The sequence below is a fragment of the Bos indicus genome, chromosome 7 (assembly GCF_029378745.1).
Source record: "Bos indicus isolate NIAB-ARS_2022 breed Sahiwal x Tharparkar chromosome 7, NIAB-ARS_B.indTharparkar_mat_pri_1.0, whole genome shotgun sequence".
In the NCBI taxonomy this organism is placed as follows: domain Eukaryota; kingdom Metazoa; phylum Chordata; class Mammalia; order Artiodactyla; family Bovidae; genus Bos; species Bos indicus.
The window spans coordinates 53,780,208-53,800,239 of record NC_091766.1 but is presented as its reverse complement, the minus strand read 5'-3'; the positions used below and the strand labels follow the sequence as shown (position 1 = coordinate 53,800,239).

The 20,032-nt window shown below is 41.7% G+C and overlaps 1 protein-coding gene across 4 annotated transcripts in view; it reads right to left on the bottom strand.

Moving 5' to 3' along the window:
• ARHGAP26 (Rho GTPase activating protein 26) overlaps positions 1-20,032 on the bottom strand; it is a 473,350-nt gene that overhangs the window by 174,363 nt on the left and 278,955 nt on the right. For all 4 annotated transcript variants that reach the window (XM_019965158.2, XM_070792123.1, XM_019965159.2 and 1 more), the window contains exons 13-14: positions 8,265-8,330; positions 3,947-4,021 (exon numbers count right to left, since the gene is read on the bottom strand). In XM_019965158.2, coding sequence (XP_019820717.1) covers positions 3,947-4,021; positions 8,265-8,330 — 141 coding nt within the window. The remainder of the gene's footprint in view (positions 1-3,946; positions 4,022-8,264; positions 8,331-20,032) is intronic.

Here is a 20,032-nt window from a genome sequence, read left to right as displayed (position 1 = left end):
AATAATAAAAATGCACTCTTCCACTTTGAGAGACTCTGACCAATAATCCAAATCTTAGTACCTGGTACATAATACAGCATCCAGTGAATACAGAATGAAGGAATAGTGACTGAATGGTTCATACTCAGCCCAGCCATGTCAGGGAGAGGTTTTGGAGTATGAATTATATTTTTTTACACTCTTGGCTAACCCAGTCTAGTACAAGTATGAAGAGCTGATGAAGACAGACACGGCCCTGCCTTCAGGTCTGGAATTTCTCTGGCCTAATGGGTGATCCCTCAGTTCCAAGAGCCAAACTGTTCAACTTAATTGACAGTGAGAATCCCAGATATCTTTCTCAACACTTTTGATTAGATCTTGTACTGTGGTCACCTCTCAGCTCTGGTTGAACCTCAGTCTGGAATCCAGTCTATCTGTAATGTCCTCCTGGCAAAGACAGCTGGCCTTGTGACTTTCAGCTGTTGGTTATTAGTTTCTCATGACATTTCTCAGATGTTCATGATTATTTTGTCTGTCCCTAGGAAAACTGACAAAGCGAGCAGGACAAATATCTTGTTCAAAGGTCACTAAGTGAAGTGATAAAAACAAGATCTTTTCATACCACTCTTTGCTTAGCACACGTGAGCTAAGATGGTTGGTTCTCTTTTAAATTAGCAACCCCGTCTAAAATGTCGTATTTCTTTTCATTAGTGTCATCTTACACAATCATCTGCTGCCTCTGAAATCTCTCTGCCCCTTTGACTCCCGTGTATTTAGTTGGTTACAAGGTCCTGTTGATTCTCTTTCTCCAGTCCTTTTGAGGCTGTGCTTTCTTCCTGACCTCAGAGCAGCTCTCTGGTTCAGCAGTTGATCGTGCATGCTCTGCCTAATCTATCCCAACTGTCTTATTCCTCCATGTGTTTCCAAGATCACATGCATGCTCCACATTGCTGCCAGCATTATTTGCCTAAACCTAGCATCTGATCAAGTTACATCTATGTTGACCATATACTTTTTAAAAAAATCACCCAGATGTATTATTCCAGTAGGCACTCTCCCATCATTCTATTAATAATCCTGCTCAGTCCCCAAGAGTCTATGGACCAACCCCCTTCCCACCCCACCCCTGCACACCCACCAACCTCCCAGAGGTGGTGTGGGATCAGAGACACGCAAAGGATCCAGGCCATTGGGATCTATCTGCTGTAGGTCATGCAACTGGCCTGAAGACTGTGAAATGAATCACACAGATGGCCCCATATGGATCAAAGTCCATCCTTGGGACCTTCTGTCAAGAAGATCAAGAAAGACACTCTCCACTCACTGATGCAAGTTCCAAGGACCACTGAGGCTGGTTTATCTATGAACCTTCCTGCAGAGAATACAGCAGAGAATATAGGAAGACAAGGGCTCACAGATAATCAGACACCAGAAAAAAGAAATGGGAAAGGCTGCAACAAATGTTGAGCCACCAGACCATGCCATGCTTCTGCCATCTTGAACTCACCAGTAATGTGAGCAAATAAATGCCTATTCTGAACTGTCTTCTTGACACTTTTGTGTAAAAAGAGTACTCACACAAACAACTCCACTACTTTGAAAATTTAATAGCATCTTACTTCCTACAGAGAAAAAAAAGCCCCTGAACTCAGAACAATATTCGAGTTCCTCAATCAAAGGGGCTATCTCAGATTTCCAGCTTTAATTCTCCTATTCCAGTCTTAAGTATTTTCAGATATTAAAATAATAATAATGAAATGAATACTCTTGGTTCGTAACATTTCCTGAATCTGAGTTATACTTCTGTTCCCCCTCCACTACTCAGACCTTCAGACCCAGCTCCCACTGGGCACCAGCACCATATCTTACATAACAACTTTCATAAGCAAGCATAACTGCCCCCTAACTGGATACTCTGTGAACAAGGAATGACTCTACAAAGTTTCACCTCTAGCACCTGACCATCTCCTTCAGAGAGCAGACACTCCACAAATGTATGCAGCTCTGACTGGAAATGAAAGACTAAGGATAGATACCTGTTAGACTCTTCATTCTTTCTTACATTAGAACTTTTCAAAAATCAACCGTATTACTGTACAATCCAGCAACTGCACTCTTGGGCATTTATCCTACAGAAACAAGTTAATCTTCATTACTTTGCCATTTTATACACTGTACAAAAACCTGTACAGTGTTTACAGCTGTTTTGTTCGCCCCCAGAGTAGAAACAATCCAGTCATCCTTCATCGGATGACTGGCTAACAAACTCAGGTGCATCTACACCATGGAATATTACTCAGCAAAAGAAAAGAACTCTTCATACACAAGACAACTTGAACAAATCTCAAAGGAATTTTGCTGACTGGAAAAAACCCAATCCCAAAGGTCAAACAGTATATGATTCCATTTAAATAAAATCCTTGAAATGACACCTTCATTCTTATTTTTTGGGCCTCCCTGGTGGCTCAGACAGTAAAGAATCTTCCGGCAATGCAGGAGGCCTGGGTCTGGAAGATCCCCTGGAGAAGGGAATGGCTACCCACTCCAGTATTCTTGCCTGGAGAATCCCATGGACAGAGGAGCCTGGCAGGCTATGGTCCATGGGAATGCAAAGAGTTGGATACGACTGAGTGACTAACACCTTCTTCAAAATGACAACAAATGACAACAATCACAGAAACAGAGAACAGATTAGTGGCTGCCAGGAGTTAAGGATGGGGGTGAGGTGGGAGGTGAGGCAGATGAGGGCAGCCATAAAATGGATGCTTGTGGTGACTGACCTGTTCTGTATCTTGATCACATCAATATCTTGGCTGTGATACTGTATTATAATCTACTATTAAAGTGGGTTAAAGTACCCAGGATCGCTCTATTTTATGTCTTGTAACTGCACGTGAATCTACAATTATCTCAAAATAAAAAGTCTAGTTTAAAAAAAAAAAAAACACAAAAACACTAGCTATATCTCAAATCTGAACCAAAAATTAGATTCTCAGTGCAAGAGTACCTCACAAACAATCATAGTTTCCAACAAAAGATCTCACAGCAGCTATCATACATTAGAGTTTTGCTTAAAAGAGGTGAGAAGAAAAGAGAATTTTCCTGATAAATATGAAAGAAGAGTTTTCTTTACACATAAAAATTATTTTCAGAAACTGGGATGGCAAAATGAAATAACAAGTACTAACAAAGAGAAGTGTCCCAGCCCAAAACACTGAGCGTGGACCCTGAGCAAGTCTATCTCTAACAGTGCATGGCTGGACTTCCATGGGGAGGTGTAAGAGCCACCAATCTGTGAAATCTGATCCGTTTGCCATTTAGAGCCATGTGACTCACCGAGGCTGCCTGCATTCATATCTAAAAATACAGGAAATCTGCAGCCTAGGCAAATTTGGCTCATTGGCTCAGGGCTTTTTGATTCAAATGCTGCACATTTAGAGATAGTGGTTTTATATTTATACCAGGCAGCTGCAAAGGAGGTTCTGCTGCTCAAATGACAGAGACTAGGTGGAAGTCTAGAAGCAAAGAGGATCAGACTTCTTTGCTTCTATACATTTATCTGGAAGTCACAGGATGACACCTTCTCAGTCACTGGGAACATGAGATCTGAAGTTCTCTGCAGGCTAGAAGGATGAGCTTTCTTGGGGAAAATGGGTGTGCCCCATGAAATGCTGGTCTTCAAAGAGGACAAAGGGAGTGTCATGAGCTATTAAAGACAGAGTAGGGTGCGGCAGTCGCATGCGCAGTGGAGCGCCACTTGGACTGGTGGCAACCAACTCTACAGACAGAGAGGGTGTGCCACTGTGAACCTGCCATTTTTCGTTTGTCTAGTTCCACTCAGTATCTCCTCCAGTAATGCCTGCGGCCATGACCGCTGGTGAGTAGGGCAGTTGATATCTGGGAATTCCTTCTCAGGAGGCTCCCCCTTCAACCCTTGGGAACTGCCTGGCAGAGCCCCTGCACTCACCCATCAAGACGCTCAGCAGCTTCTGCACTCTGGAATTGACCCCCACAATTCGGTAGAGCCCTTGCTCATTGATCCCTGAGAAGAGAAACAGTGAAGATTTAATTAGAGGCACGTCAGAACACCAGTCAGGCCAACCCAGCCAAATGCACTTTTTTCATTTTCTCAGGACTTCTAAAAGCTTCTCTAATTAAAATTCCCTGTCACTCAGCTCTGCTCTTAGCGAAGGAGTGGGATTTGGTACAGCTGTCTAGGATTTCATGGGTGTGCTGCACACTTCAGCCCTCGTGTTAGTTCAGTCATTACAGGGGCACAAAACCAAGGTAGCATCTGAAGAGTTTTGAAAGATGTGAAATATACACGCCTCCATATGTCATATTTAACCAGTTTTTTCATTTAAAAAGACAAAAATGAAACGATAAAATAAGTTCACACTACAGACAAGGGTAAACACTTTATAATCTATTTTTGCATACAGAATACAAACACTGAGGTGTTGGGGCATTTTATATTTTAAACAATGTTATCAGCTAAGGCTGAGAAATTAGACAAGTCATTCATCTGTGGTGCAAATTTCTTTATAAAGAAAAAAGTTGACCACCTTTATTGAACCCAAGGAAACATGCAAATAGACTAGAAGGGGTTCACCTTCAAACACCCAAACAAAGAACCAAAATTACCCAGCCTCAGTACTTTGTTCATTTAACTGCAAGGATTAGATCACCACTGCATCCTTTACATCCAGACCAAGTGGAATGACATGGTGAAATGACTTTTTTCCTGCTGGTCCCAAGCCCATTATATCTGACATTTCTCAACTGGTCTGCTGCTGCTGCTTATTCCCCTGATGGCCATCCTCCACTTAGTACCCAAAAGGAGCTTTCCAAAGTGTCAGTCAGTTCAAATCATCTCTTTTCTTAAAATCTTCCAATGACTTCCCACTGCATTTGGATCACAATCAAAATTGACCATGGCCTGTAAGGCCCTACGCAGTTGAGCACAGCCCGCCTCTGACTGCTTTATCAAACACCTTTATGCTCCTCCAGCCATGTGTGCCTTCCTGTAACTCCAACATGCAAAGCTCATGCCCCCAAACCACAACCTCTGCACAGGATTCCCTCTACCTGGAGCATTCTTCTCCCAGATCTTTTCACCACTAAGGTCTCAGCTTACATGCAATTTCTTTGATCAAAAACATCCCACGACCAATACTATTCGCCGCTGCCTTAACCAGTTTTCTTTTCTTTATAGTAGTCAACAGTATCTGAAATCATCTTTATTATTCAACTTCTTGTTTGCTTTCCCCCCACAATTATCACGTAAACTTTAAGTACAGTGAGTCTATCTTCTTCAGCACTATATCCCCAGTACCTCGGTAAGTCTACAATACAGGACCGAATGAATAGAGTATTCATCAGGGCCACTACTTTGGGACCAAAACAAAATTTCCTGGAAGAAATTTGGGAAAAGGCTGACTCTGCAGTGTTTTTAACAAGGCCTTTATAGAAATGTAACTAATAAAAGAAGTAGTCCAGAATGGTAAGATTTTACAGCTCAAATGGATTATAAAAGCATGTACATTATCCTGCATGGATCATGGGCTAGGAGACCCTGGGTCTCCTGAGGGATGGGCCTCAAGTTACTGAGTAGCAGAGCCATTATTCAGTGATGTGGTGGCTTGAAGGGCTTATCGTTTCTGTAGTGTCTCCACTCCTTTTATCTCCGTGCTTTCCTAGAGCTTCACAAACTTCCAGCTCCTAGTGGATGATTGGCAAACCTCAGCATGTATGAGAGGTCTGTTCACTTACCTCTGGTCACCACCAATGGTGGTGGAGTGTACATACATGCACCGCAGTAGGGACATAACCCACTTGCTCCCAAGCATTTATGCGAAAATGGCATTTAACGCACACTGTCCTTGTTTCCTCTTTGTGTTAAAACTTCTTTAGATGTTAAAATATACCACATTCATTCTCATTTTAGAGGGGGTGGGGATGAGGAGATGGAGGCTAAAAGATCAAACCAATTGGTGACCCTCTTCTTCCTCTGCTAATCACTGCACATATTTTCTGATTTTACATCAGAAAAAGTCACCCTATTGAGCTGTGGGTTTGCAGTCATCACACAGACTATGAAGGAGTTTATATGATTAGGAGATGTTGCTCTCAGTTTTGGCGGCCGAAAACTGAGAGACAAAGAGGCTGGCCCACCTCTGCAGGAACTTGAACTTCATCATGGTGGGGAGGGGAGCTCACTTTTGGCTCCATTTTTATACTTTTACCCTTGTTAATCCTGGCGTGCTGCAGTCCATGGGGTCACAAAGAGTCAGACATGACTGAGCGACTGAACTGAACTGAACCCTGTACCTCTTATTTCTCATTCCTTTAAAATGACAAGCAAATCAAAACACCTATTGAAAAATTACCTTAGTAACACACTTTAAATGTGTCAGAAGTGCAGTTATGGAAAATAGACAAATCCAAGGAAGACAGCAAAGGACAGCAGAACTGCCACTCACAACACAAGTTGCCCACGCAGGCATGATCCTTCTTCTCCTTGCCGTCCCCAGAATGGGTTCAGAGTGGACAGGCTGGTTGCTGGTTCATAACTTGCATTTTTCATGTAATATACATTAATAAAAACCTTAGGTTTCAATAAATATATTTCTACTGCATTTTTAGTGATTCAGAGTGTTTTACTGCAAGGATGTAGCACATTCTTGGTTTAACCAATTTTTGAGACATTTGGCCAATTTCTGTTTTTTGTTTTGTTTCTTACCTTAACACTACTATATAAACATCTTTATGACTCAACCTGGCCCATGACCTTATTTCCTCAAGATCAATTTAGAGAAATCTCACCTTCTTCTATTTTATATTCTCTGGCTATGTTTTACACATCTTTGCAACTCTTTATTAAAGGAAGGTATAGCAGAAATAAGCAAACTTAAAAAAAAATAGCACACATTATAATGATTACTTTGGAAAGAATTGGACTAGATGCACAGGAGTAGAAGTTTATATGGTTAGTTAGTTGTTGTTGTTTTTTTTTTTTTTTTCCTACCCCTCTACTCAATGCTTCATAGCCTTTAATAAAATACTTGTATTTCTAAACTTGTAAGAGTCAAGGATCCTGTTTTAGAAGACAGAACTTCCTCAGCAAAAGGGCTGGAGGGTTGAGAGGTTGGAAAATCAATAAGATTCCCATCTTTGACAATGGTTCAAATCAAATCCAGTGGAAAGACAACATTCAGCTTTCCTCGGGAATATAACAGACAACGTACTCAAAGCTTGAAACTGCCAGAATGAAGGAATCTCCTCTGCAGCTATCTCCTCTGGGACAGAGACCACTGACGAATCAGCTTCTGTGACCTCAAAGTGCTGCCCAATGGACCCAGGAAAGGTCAATGTGTGACTTCAGCACCACTGCAGGAAACCAGGGGCCTGACCCTTTCTCCCTACCTAGATAGTGCCCTGGGCAGGATTCCTAATCTGGAGTCCACAAGCCCAGGAGGCTCACTAGAGAATTCAGGGTGTCTATCAACTTAGGAAAACAATCACAACTTTATTTCCACTAACCTATAACTGAAATTAAACATTTTCTTCCACTACAATATAAGCAACAAATCACAGCTTTAGCAGTACATGCAACTTGGTTGCAAACCAAAGATATTTTCCTAACATGTTACAACTGTCACTGACATCTTGAAATATCACTATTTCTGAATTATGCTAGCTATCAGACCCACTGCCGGAACCTGATGTGTAAACAAAGAATCACATATATTATTATATCACAACCATGGTTTTTAGTATTTTAACTGAATTTCAGTAACCTTAGTAGCTTCCCTGGTGGCTCAGATGGTAAAGAATCTGCCTGCAATGTGGGAGACCTGGGTTTGATCCCTGGGTTGGGAAGATCTGCTGGAGAGGGGAATGACAACCCACTCCAGTATTCTTGCCTGGAGAATTCATTGGACAGAGAAGCCTGGTGGGCTACAGTCCATAGGTCCACAAAGAGTCAGACATGACTGAGTGACTACCACACATCAGTAACTAGATTCCTTATAATGCTATGTATTTGATATGCATGTATTTAAAACAGTCTTCTGATTAGCTGAAAAGGTTAATGCCACCAAATGAATCAAATCAGCTGAGAGCCCTTGTGCTTCAGAACAACACAAGCTGTGGAAACACACTGCCAGTGGCATTTGGAGAGTTAATGAGTCACTAGAGATTGGGAAACAGCAGGTCGCAGGTCTGCCACCTCACCAGATGTGTGACCTTTGCCAAGAACAATGCCATCTGCTAAACTATTTTACCTCTGGTTTCCACAGCATGGATGCATTTCTTGATGATGCTGAAGCCAATGCTGTCCAACTGTGCAGCTGAAAGAGGAAGAAGAAGGCAGTCAAGTTGCTGGCCGCACACATACCAACCCCGGAACAGGGCTTGACCAACCCAGCATGACTCAGTCCCATGGTGTTGCTAAGGATTCTTTTCTTTTTTTCCACTGAAAGTACAGGAATGATTCAAGATTTAAAACTGCTAGCATTCACGGAGAGCTTACCATATGCCAGGTACAGTTCAAAGTGCTTTGCACATATTATCTCATTTAATTCTCATGGTAACTCTCTGCAAGGTTATCATCTATTAACAGCAGAAGAAACACAGCACAGAGTGATGAGTACTTTGCTGAAGGAGTAACCAGGCAAACTTTAACTTGTTTTGCTATTGTCAGGAGCTTTAGGACTAACTGTGTGCTGGTCTCCTTCAAAAAGCATAAATTAAATGCTCAATAAATGTCAGTAAGTACTTCACAGAGCTCACCTTGTTTAATCCCAGCAAGTCCTCTAGGTTGGTACTATCATGAGCCCCAAATTACACAAGAAACAGATTTGGCAAAGCTAACTATCTTGACCAAAGCTGCAAAGCTAATATGTGGGAGACTCACTCCAGAGCCATTACAACTTTAACTGCCTTAAAAGTGACTAACATGTAAAATATCATGTATGAAACGAGATGCCAGTCCAGGTTCAATGCACGATACTGGATGCTTGGGGCTGGTGCACTGGGACGACCCAGAGGGATGGTGTGGGGAGGGAGGAGGGAGGGGGGTTCAGGATGGGGAACACATGTATACCCGTGGTGGATTCATTTTGATGTTTGGCAGAACTAATACAATTATGTAAAGTTTGAGAATAGAATAAAATTAATTAAAAGAAAAAAAAGTGACTCTGAAAAATAAAAATTAAAAAAAAAAAGTGACTCTGAGTTAAAAGGAAGAATAAAAGTCTGCTCAGATGACTAGAAAAAGGGAAAAAAAGGAAAACTGACTGGGGGGAAATTAAAACAGCCAAGGACAAAGAAGGTATCTAAGGGAAAAGCACTAATGTGGAAGACCCACCCTCTATGCGGTAAACCAGCAGGCAGTGACAGGTTCTCCATTTGCTCCAAAACACCCTCTTGTCACTCAGAAAATAAATGACAAGTAGCACCAACTTTCCCACAATGCAGAACCAACTGCCAACCTGGCAACAGGGCTGAAAACCCAACAAAATTCATTCCCATGCTCTGATTACCCAATGATAAGATGTGCATGGTAATCTTTAAGAATCTTTGACCTCCTTTGGATATCAGGACAAGATGTTATACAAACCAGTGATCTGAGTGGAGAAGGGAATGGAAGGAAGAAGGAAAGTGAATATTTATAAATGATTTGTCATCATCCCAGGGCAAGAAATACACTTGTAAAATACGAGAACTGAGCAGAACTTGAACTCATCTTGGATCTCATCCAAATGGAATCTCTCCAATTTTTAATGTATATGGTTGAATATAGGTCCAATGAAGAAAAAAAAAATCCTTTAAAAATTACTGAAAATTCCCCAAATCAAACCAGAAAGGAACAGTAATTTCCCCAAACTTCTCTTCCCAAAGAGAACCAGCTTTAGCTCTTACATGTGTACATATCATTTTGTGGTACTTATTATTAAACATACTTACTATCTCTAGGATAGTAAATAAAGTACCAGAGAAGGGGGGGAAATGATGTTTTTCTTCCTGGAGAGCACCTGCTATACAAATCATTGTTCTTATTCTCTTAAAGCTACAGTCTATTAATTCAAGCCCTTGTTTCTTCTAGTATGAACCGAGTGTTTACTCTGCACATTGTGTTGTATATAGCTTTCTGACTCAGAAAAGGACCATTCTTCCAAATGAAGCTCAACTCATACCATTGAGTTTTCTCAAATTTTATGACAAACCATAATACATAGTCTAAATATCTACTGGAATCAAAGCAAGATTTTTTTAAAAATGATAACTCACTAAGATATAATTCACATACTGTAGTGTTCACTCATTTAAAACTTACAATTCATTTGTAAGTTTTACAATTCAATTTCTAGTATATTTCAAAGTCATGAACCAATCACCATTCTCTACATAACATTTTCAATACTCCCATGAAAAACCTTATACACATTAACAGTAACTCTCTATTTCTCTCTTCCCTCAGCTCCTAGAAACCAGAAATCTATCTTCTGTTTCTATAGATTTGCCTATTCTGGACATTTCATGTACAAGCAATAATATAATATGTGGTCTTTTGTATTTAGTTTCTTTCACCTAGTTTAATGCTTTTTCTACAATGATTTTTCTACAATGCAGCATCAATACACTTTACTCCATTTTATGACTAAATAACATTTCATTGCCTGGATATACCACATTTCATTTATCCATTCATCAGTTACCATTTCTGCTTTTTGACTATAATGAATAATGCTACTAGGAACACACTGGTGTACAAATCTTTGTGTGAACATATATTTTCATTTCTGTTCATTATGTGCCCAAGGTTAGAAGTGCTAGGTTATATGGTAACTCTATGCTTAACTTTTTGAAGAAATGCCAAACTGCTTTCTAAAAGTGCTGAACCACTTCACATTCCCACCAGTGACATATGAAAGTTCCAAGTTCTCCAGGGCCTTACCAACATTTGTTATTGTCTTCTTAATTACTGCCATTCTGGATATGAAATGGTATCTCACTGTGGTTTTTACTTGCATTTCCCTAATGACTAGTGGTGCTGGGCACCTTTTCATGTGCAGGGGAGAATGTTCATTCCTTTATACAGTAGTCAGAATAGAGCCTACTGGCAAGTATTTGTCAGAGGGGGAATTATTTTCTATACCCAAGGATGCTTCCTAAATGTCCATAACATGATTCAATAGTCAGTTGAAGCCTTTCGGTTCTCCTTTTGAGAGGTGGTTAGGAGGATTCTTGCACAGGGATGATAGTCAAGGAAGTTTGGGAGAAAAAGAACGGAAGTTGTGGACAGTGCTCTGGGGAGTTGCTGAGATGGATTCCAAATTCGGAAATTTTAAGGTTAGGTTTGTGAACATGGTCGTGTTCTAGGCATTGAGGAACTTCTGTTCTGGACAAAGACTACTTTGCTTCCCTACCCCAAGAACATGGTTAAAATTAGAAATAACGTGGCAGCGGACAGTGATGACCCCAGTGGCCAGAAGATACATGCTCATAAAGCCACTAGCCCAACTACGGGAAGAAATATGGACAGAGCTAGATATAACCCTGCAGAGACAAATCAGGCCTTGACCTTTTCCCATGGAACTGTGGGAAGTTGGCTCCTTCTCTAAGTAGGTAATAGCTAATGGAAAAGAATACAATGCTATCCCCCAAGTATATTCAGAAAAAAACTAAATTCCACTAACCCACACTAATTACACTTATGTCTTTTGGAAAATGGCAAAGAAAAATGCCCCTCACCCAAAATCTCTGAGTAAATATTCCTTCTTTGGTTTTCCCAAAATTAGAGGTTCTGCAATTCATTTTATACCAGCAAAACCCTTTTCATGAAATAAATCTTACACAGATGTTACACATAAAGGCATTACACATATAACAGTATTAGTATTTATTAGTTGTCTAAGTTCAAATGCATATAACAGATTCATATATTACCAAGTCAAATGCTAAGAGTTCAAGGTAACACTATAAGCCTCTAATGTGTTCAAGCTGTATACTGATGATAATTACTACAGTTCCATAAACAAAACTGTGTTAAGAAATGGAATTAATATCAAACAACAGTCCTAATAAGGAACTCATGAAAAACACTTCAACTATCACTGTTGTAAATCTCTAAACTGTAACTGGTATAAATTATTACACTACCCCCTACCCTGGCACTTCCCTGTATCTTTCTATCTCTGGTTCGCGCGCGCACGCGCGCGCGCACACACACACAGACAAATACACAGGTTTGAATTCTATTCTCACCAGTCTGAGTTTCCTGCTGACATCGTGATTAGGTTACTGATGATGAACAATTTCTTTCCTATTTAACATGTACTGAGTACCACTGATGTGACAGGGACTACAGTGAATCCATAATCAGATCATTAGTCCTGATCACTGTCCAGCAGATACATAAGCTAAGTTAATTGAGATCTCCTATTTGGAAAATCCAGTTCCCACTATTAGGTTTAGAACACCATCACCACTGAGCAGAGTTTGCTAATAACAGAAAAAGTCTGAGCAGCCCGCCAGATGGAAGCGGCTGTCCTTAATCCCTTCAAGCAGGTGATTCAGCTCTTTTACTGAGCCCAGGCTCAGAAAAGGTCAGGGATTTATTTGCAATTGCTGTATCCTTATAATCTCCAGAAATAATCTCTCATTAAATATCTACTAGGCTTGCATTATTCCCTTAATTTGACTGGCAATGAGTTGTTGCAGGGGCGGTACCTCCTGGGCCAGACACTCACCGTCTGGCAGCTAAGGCCTGGACTGGTTTACCTTCCTCTCTCAGCCATGAGTTCAGCTCTGCCCAGGTTTACGCAAAGGGCAGGCCAAACAGTTGTCAGATAATGAATATTCACAGAGCTCACACAAACACCCAGGCTGACCTGCCAAGTTAGAAAAGGGTCATCCTCTTAACTGTCATGTCAACTTTTGAAGCATTATTTGTCTGTTTTTAGAGGAAGTTAAGGGCCAGGGTCACACAAAGCTATTTTCTCGAAGTTTTATGGGGAACAGAAGGACATGGGACAGGCAGCTTGACTCTCAGTCAACCTGGAGATTCTTAGGGCCAAAGCAGGAGGAGGATGTCTAGCAGACTATTTGGTCTCTGCTTACCATGCCCAGGGTATGAACTCTGAGAAAAGGGAAACACGTTAGATTCAGGAACTGACTGCTTTACTACAATGGGCTTAAAACAGCAATATATTTTAAAGATCAGTCAAATTGTTTAAAAGGAGGAGGCTGGTGGGTCAGGTATACACATGGATTTTAGCATAACATTCAATGCCCTGTTCTGAAGCTTTTGGTACTTCATGTTACCTCATGTTACCTCATATGAAGCTTTCCTTGGCCTTTAAAAAAAAAGAAGAAGAAGAAGAAGAAGCATGTAGGTGACGGTAAAGAGTGAAAGCTACAATAAAATCATGAACTTAACCCTTAGCACTTCCCTTCTTTCTTATCTCCCACATCCAAATTATTCACCTCAGTTTTTCCGCCTAATGTCATCTTAATTTTATCTAGTTCTCTCTGCCTTCACCACACCACCCTGGTCCTGGACCCATCTGTTACCAGGACAGCTGCAAGGCCCTCCCAACTGGTCTCCTTGGCTCACACCTCCTCTGGCTCCCTCCAATCTGCCCTCAACCCTTCCCCTCAACCCTGCAGCCCCCATGACCTTGACAAAACCAGACCACATCACCTTTCTGCCTAAAATCATTCAATGGCACCCAGCTGCTCTTAGAAGCATAATCCTGGCCCCTAATATGGCCCACACAGCTCTGCATGGTCTGGCTCCAGCTTTGTCTCATGGCCCTCCCCCAGGTCTCAGCATCCCAAACACACTGGCTTCCTCTCAGAGAATCCAATTAACCACACTTTCTCCTCAGCCTTTGCACAAGCTGTGTTTCACTCCTGGGAGCCCTTTGGCCCATGTGACTCCAAATTCTCAGGTCTTCCCCTTCAAGTATCATCTCCTGTAAAAAAGCCTCTCTGACCCCTCCACCTAGGTTGATGCCTTCCTTAACCTCTCCATCAGAGTATGCAGTATGAGTACAAGCCTACATTTATTTGTACAATCCTGCAAAAGGTGTCTGTCTACCAAGCTGGATATGCATTCATAAAGACAATGGTCCATATATAACTTTACTGATTTATTGTTATTACTACTAAATCTCTGTCATCCACTGTCCACCATAATGCTGGAAATGAAGTAGAAGCATGTAACTTTTCATTTGGTGTAACTTTTCATTCTGGATACATGGATCTGTAAAGTGGTGACTGAATGGTAGGAAGAGCAGCAGAAGGACAGTGTGGCAGAGTCAAAGTGACCTTTCAAACTTCAACTGATGTAAACCTATGAAAGCAGATAGGTTATCTAAGCTTCTGGTCCTCCACTTTTCCATCTTCTCTGAGGATAAAAGGTTAAATAAAGAAACGAATCTAACCACTTCCTTCCTTCCTGTATCAATATAAACAGGTATTACCAAGCAGTACAGCCTTAAGAATCAGTCCCAGAGAAGGGAAAAACAAAAACTATGCAAGCCAAGACATAGAATAGAGGAGACAAAAATCAAGTTTAGGTTTCCTGGACACTTTTATTAATTGAAATCCTTTGCTTGCACATACTAACTAGGCCATCTAAACAGTCAGACAGGACTTCCCTGGTGGTACAGTACATAGGAATCCACCTACCAATGCAGGAGACATGGGTTCAAGTCCTGGTCCAGGAAGATCCCACATGCTGTGGAGAAACTAAGCCTGTGTACCGCAACTACTGAGCCCTCACTCTAGAGCCTGTGCTCTACAGTGAGAAGCCACCATAATGAGGAGCCTTCAAACCACAATGAAGAAGAAGTTCCCACTCACTGCAACTGGAGAAAGCTCAAGAAAAGCAGTGAAGACCCAGTGCAGTGAAAAATAAAAATAAATAAATAAAATCATTAAAAAAAAACAAAAAAACAGTCAGACAGGCCTGAGGGTAGAGAAAGCTCTAGAAAACAAGAGCATTCACCTCCTGAATTTTGTGCCACTCACTCTTGAGGTCCCAAAGTCCCTCTTATAAAAATCACTGACTAGGTGCTGCCCGTCTCCAAATCCTTAGTATTCAAAGCATCCAGAAACTAGGTAAGAAGTGGCCAAATCACCAGTTCTGAATAGAAGGGACCTTTTCATAGCATAGGCTGACTGATGGACATATACTCTGAAAAAAAAACGACACTTTGAGATATGTCCCGAAGTTTCCCCAGACATGCCTCCCAGGAATTCTAACAGACCTCAGACCTCTCCTCAAAAAGAGAGGAATTGACTTACCTGAATTAGGCTCAACATGAATTAGATGGAATTAACAGTTTCCTAAAGCTGGTGTTTGACAGATTTTTTTCTTTATTCAACTTTTCTTTGATTTAAAAAAAAAAAAATACCTTTCAAGTTTTTTTTTTTTTTTCTTTTTATGGGAGAAATGGAATTTTCTGGAAATAAAAACAAGAGAACTGAGGTAAAGGAAGTCCATGCTGTGTTTCTAATGCTGATGGATACAGGAAGTTGTCTGGAGTTGCTGAGACCAGCCCACCATTTTATGGACAGTTCCTGGGGCACGTTCTCACCACAGAAATTTACTCACTTTCCCTATGTGATTTGCTCTTTAAAGCCTGGCCTGCCTCGCTCCTTCTGAATTTAATCAAATTTCAGCACCATTAAAAGCCATGAAGAAAAACACCCATACTCAATTTAATACAAAATCCTATCTGGAAAAGAGATTTCCAGTTGGCTCACACACTCAGAGGGGCTCACATCCTTTTCCTCAGAATGTGAAGCCCCAGAGTTGCCAGGGCTTCCTGGCTGTGAAGCTTCCAGTGGGGTCCAGGAAAGGTGTGAGTTCTCTACTTGGGCAATTTACCCAGAGCCAGTTTTAATCCCAGATCAGCTCCCCAAACCTGTGACCCATTTCACTTCACTGCCAACTGCCCTCTATTCTGTTCCCTGGCTGGTAGGTACTCAGGGAATGTGAATGAACTTTAATATTAATTGAAGTAACACCAACAGAAGCTGTATGTACTGGAAAGAGAACAATGAATTTTAAGGCCGGACAGATCTGGCTTGGGCGCCTGTCTCTGCCACCTCTGGCCATTATGCTCTTCGGCAAGAAGCTTCACCTTCCTCACCTGTGTGGTGTGGTAACTCACCTTAATGCTACAAAGGTCAAATGAAATGGACAACAACTGAGACTTGGCTAGTATTCAGTAAATGGTCATTACCAGTACTATGATTATTAGGATATAGTAACTATTCTGAAAGAGATGGGCATACCAGACCACCTGACCTGCCTCTTGAGGAACCTGTATGCAGGTCAGGAAGCAACAGTTAGAACTGGACATGGAACAACAAACTGGTTCCAAATAGGAAAAGGAGTACATCAAGGCTATATATTGTCACCCTGCTTATTTAACTTATATGCAGAGTACATCATGAGAAACGCTGGGCTGGAAGAAACACAAGCTGGAATCAAGATTGCTGGGAGAAATATCAATAACCTCAGATATGCAGATGATACCACCCTTATGGCAGAAAGTGAAGAAGAACCAAAGAGCCTCTTGATGAAAGTGAAAGAGGAGAGTGAAAAAGTTGACTCAAACCTCAACATTCAGAAAACAAAGATCATGGCATCTGGTCCCATCACTTCATGACAGATAGAAAGGGAAACAGAAATAGAGTGGAAACAGTGGCTGACTTTATTTTTCTGGGCTCCAAAATCACTGTAGATGGTGACTGCAGCCATGAAGTTAAAAGATGCTTATTCCTTGGAAAGAAAATTATGACCAACCTAGACAGCATATTAAAAAGCAGAAACATTACTTTGTCAACAAAGGTCCGTCTAGTCAAGGCTATGGTTATTCCAGTGGTCATGTATGGATGTGAGAATTGGACTATAAAGAAAGCTGAGAGCCAAAGGATTGAGGCTTTTGAACTGTGGTGTTGGAGAAGACTCTTGAGAGTCCTTGGACTGCAAGAAGATCCAACCAGTCCATCCTATAGGAGATCAGTCCTCAGTGTTCATTGGAAGGACTGATGTTGAAGCTGAAACTCCAATACTTTGGCCACCTGATGAGAAGAGCTGACTCATCTGAAAAGACCCTGATGCTGGGAAAGATTGAGGGCAGGAGGAGAAGGGGACGACAGAGGATGAGATGGTTGGATGGCATCACCGACTTGATGGTAACGGGTTTGGGTGGACTCTGGGAGTTGGTGATGGACAGGGAGGCCTGGCATGCTGTGATTCATGGGATCACAAAGAGTCAGACACGACTGAGTGACTGAACTGAACTACATTCTAATACTTGAATCAAACTTACAGTTGATGAAATACTCTTCACACCCAAGTGCATGTTAACCTTACTGTAATCTCATGGGAGTACATATTGCTACTATTCTTACTAAAAACGTCTTGCTGTGTCTCCACACTAGTAAGTATAATGAAGGGTAATATGGTACTATTGATAGAATAAATTAATAGCTTATAGTTTATTTGACTTTTCCAATATATCTGTTAAGTTTTTATGATGAGAAAAGCCAGGCTCACGATGTTAAGTGGTACCAACAATGATGATGGCAGTAGTAACACTTTGCACATAGTGTTGCTCTGGAGTAGGCACTTAATTGCACCATATCATCACCATTATCATTATCACCAGCCCTGCTCTGCAGATGGAAACCTTGGATCCAAAAGAGGTTAAGGGGCTCCTGTAGGCTTGCGGTGTTCATGAGCGGTGGAACCAGGACTCTAACTTGGTCTAGCTCCAGAGGCCATTCTCTTCTATCCCCTATTCCTCTGCTGAAGTTCACACAGCCAGTCAGAGAAGGACCAGGGCTGGAGCCCTATTTTCTGGATTCTGCCCTTTCTACTCCAGAAGTAGCTCTCAAACCTAGGGGACAGACTCAGGGGCATGCTTGCTCAATGCAGATTCTGGGTACCTCCCAAAGGATATGCTTCAGCAGGTATGAGAATCACATGTGGGATAGATAACACTGTACTGTATACCAAGTGACTAAAATTATTATCACTAAAGACCACTACCAATGATTATTGACTATTAGTTAATGGGTGATACCTATTCCACATTCCTCATCCAATAATAAAGATTCACCAGTGCTGTGTACCTCAAAGTGTAATGTTGGCTTGTGCCATCGGGGTATATGAAAAGATTCCAAGTAGTTCACAAATAAATATTTCCAATTGTTACACACTTACTTTAATAAGTACTAGAAAATTATTGATGCATTTTTAAAATAAATGTAGTTTAAGAAGAGCAAATTGGTTTTAAAAAATAGTACATAAATAGTATTACAGGGGGTATATACACATGTTAAATAATGAAGGTGACAAACAACACATTTGGGAGCTACTGTCCTAATCTGCACCAGCCCAGGCACCACCTTCAACCTGGCTGAAAGGACAAGATGGGAGGGTACCACATTCTATCAGCAAACTGTCCTATTTCAATAGTCATCCTTGAGTCCTTGCCATCACACCCCACATCCAATCCGTTAGCCAGTACCATCAGCAATAACTTAAACCTAGAATCCAGCTACTTCTCTGTTACTAACACTTTGATCCAAGCTACCATCATCTTTTGCCTGGACTGTTCCCATAGCCTCTCAACTGTTTCTCCTTTTGCCCCCTACAATGTATTCTCTGCCGGCGGTCAGAGTCATCTTTTAAAAATATACATTGGCTCATGTCACTCGCCTGATCACAACTCGCCAGGGACTTCTCATGACACTTAGAACGCAATCCTACCTCCTGACCACAGCCTCACATGGCTCAGTCCACCTGGACACTCTCCCTCTGGTCTCTGCCAATCCAGTCACAAGGGTCCTTCCTGATACTCCTTGAACATGGCTAGCTCAGCTTCTCCGCTGCAGGGGCCTCTGTATGTGCTTGTTTCTCTGCCAGTTCCTGACGTGGCACCCTCCCTAGGTTTGTTCAGGTTTCTCCTTAAATGTCATTTCTTCAAGGAGGCCTCCTCTGTCCCTGGTATCTAAAACAGCCACCCATCAAGAGAGGGATGGACAGGGAGTTTGGGGTTAGTGGATGCAAACCGTTACATATAGGATGGATACACAACAAGGTCCTGCTGTACAGCACAGGGAACTATATGCAATACCCTGTGATTAAACCATAACGGAAAAGAATATGAAAAAGAATGTGTATCGGTGTATAACTGAGCCACTCTACTGTACAATAGTAATTAACACAACACGGTAAAATCAACTATACTGTAGTAAAAAATAAATTAAATATAAAACAGCCACCCTTCCCCTGTAACTCCCTATGCCTTTGTTCTTACTTCCTCATAGCCCTTCTCTCCACTTGGAAGCCTCCCTTTGTTTGCTGGCTTACTGTTTGGGGTCCCTGCTCTCATTCAGGGACTTTATCTGCCTTGCTCACTACCGTAGCTTCAGTACACATTTCCTGAAGGAAGCAACAAATATAACCTACATTTTCACCAGCAGAGACACCAAGAAATCAATAGGTAAAGAAGTTCCTACACTCCAGGAACCTCAATGGGGAGCAGCTGACCGAACCCTGGTACCTTCCAGAGTGCAGGGGTCTGCTGGGGAAGCACAGAACAGACAGCACTGATAGGGATCTCATTCACCCTCTGACCTCTATGCATGAATACCACCAATCAGGATTTTCTTCCCTAGCCAACCACATACCCAGGAACCTATCTTCTTTTCTCATGGTTTCTGGAGACCCACATTAAGAAAAATAAGCCGAGAAGGACGGGGAGTAAAACAGGTAGCAGAGGAAGAGATGAAAACCCTGCCTGGCTTGGAATAAACCTGCCAGTCTCAGATGTTCCAGTTCTCAGCCAGAGGCAGCCAAAGCGGCAGCAGGTGAGTTCCTGCACAGTACAGCTGAGAACTGCAGACCAGTGTGGGGTGGAAGGAGGGAGGAAGGACAGTTTCCTTGTGGGTTTTGACATCTGCAATCTCCCTGTCTACCTTAAAATTCCTGACCAGGACAGCTGTGAAGAAGCAAGGC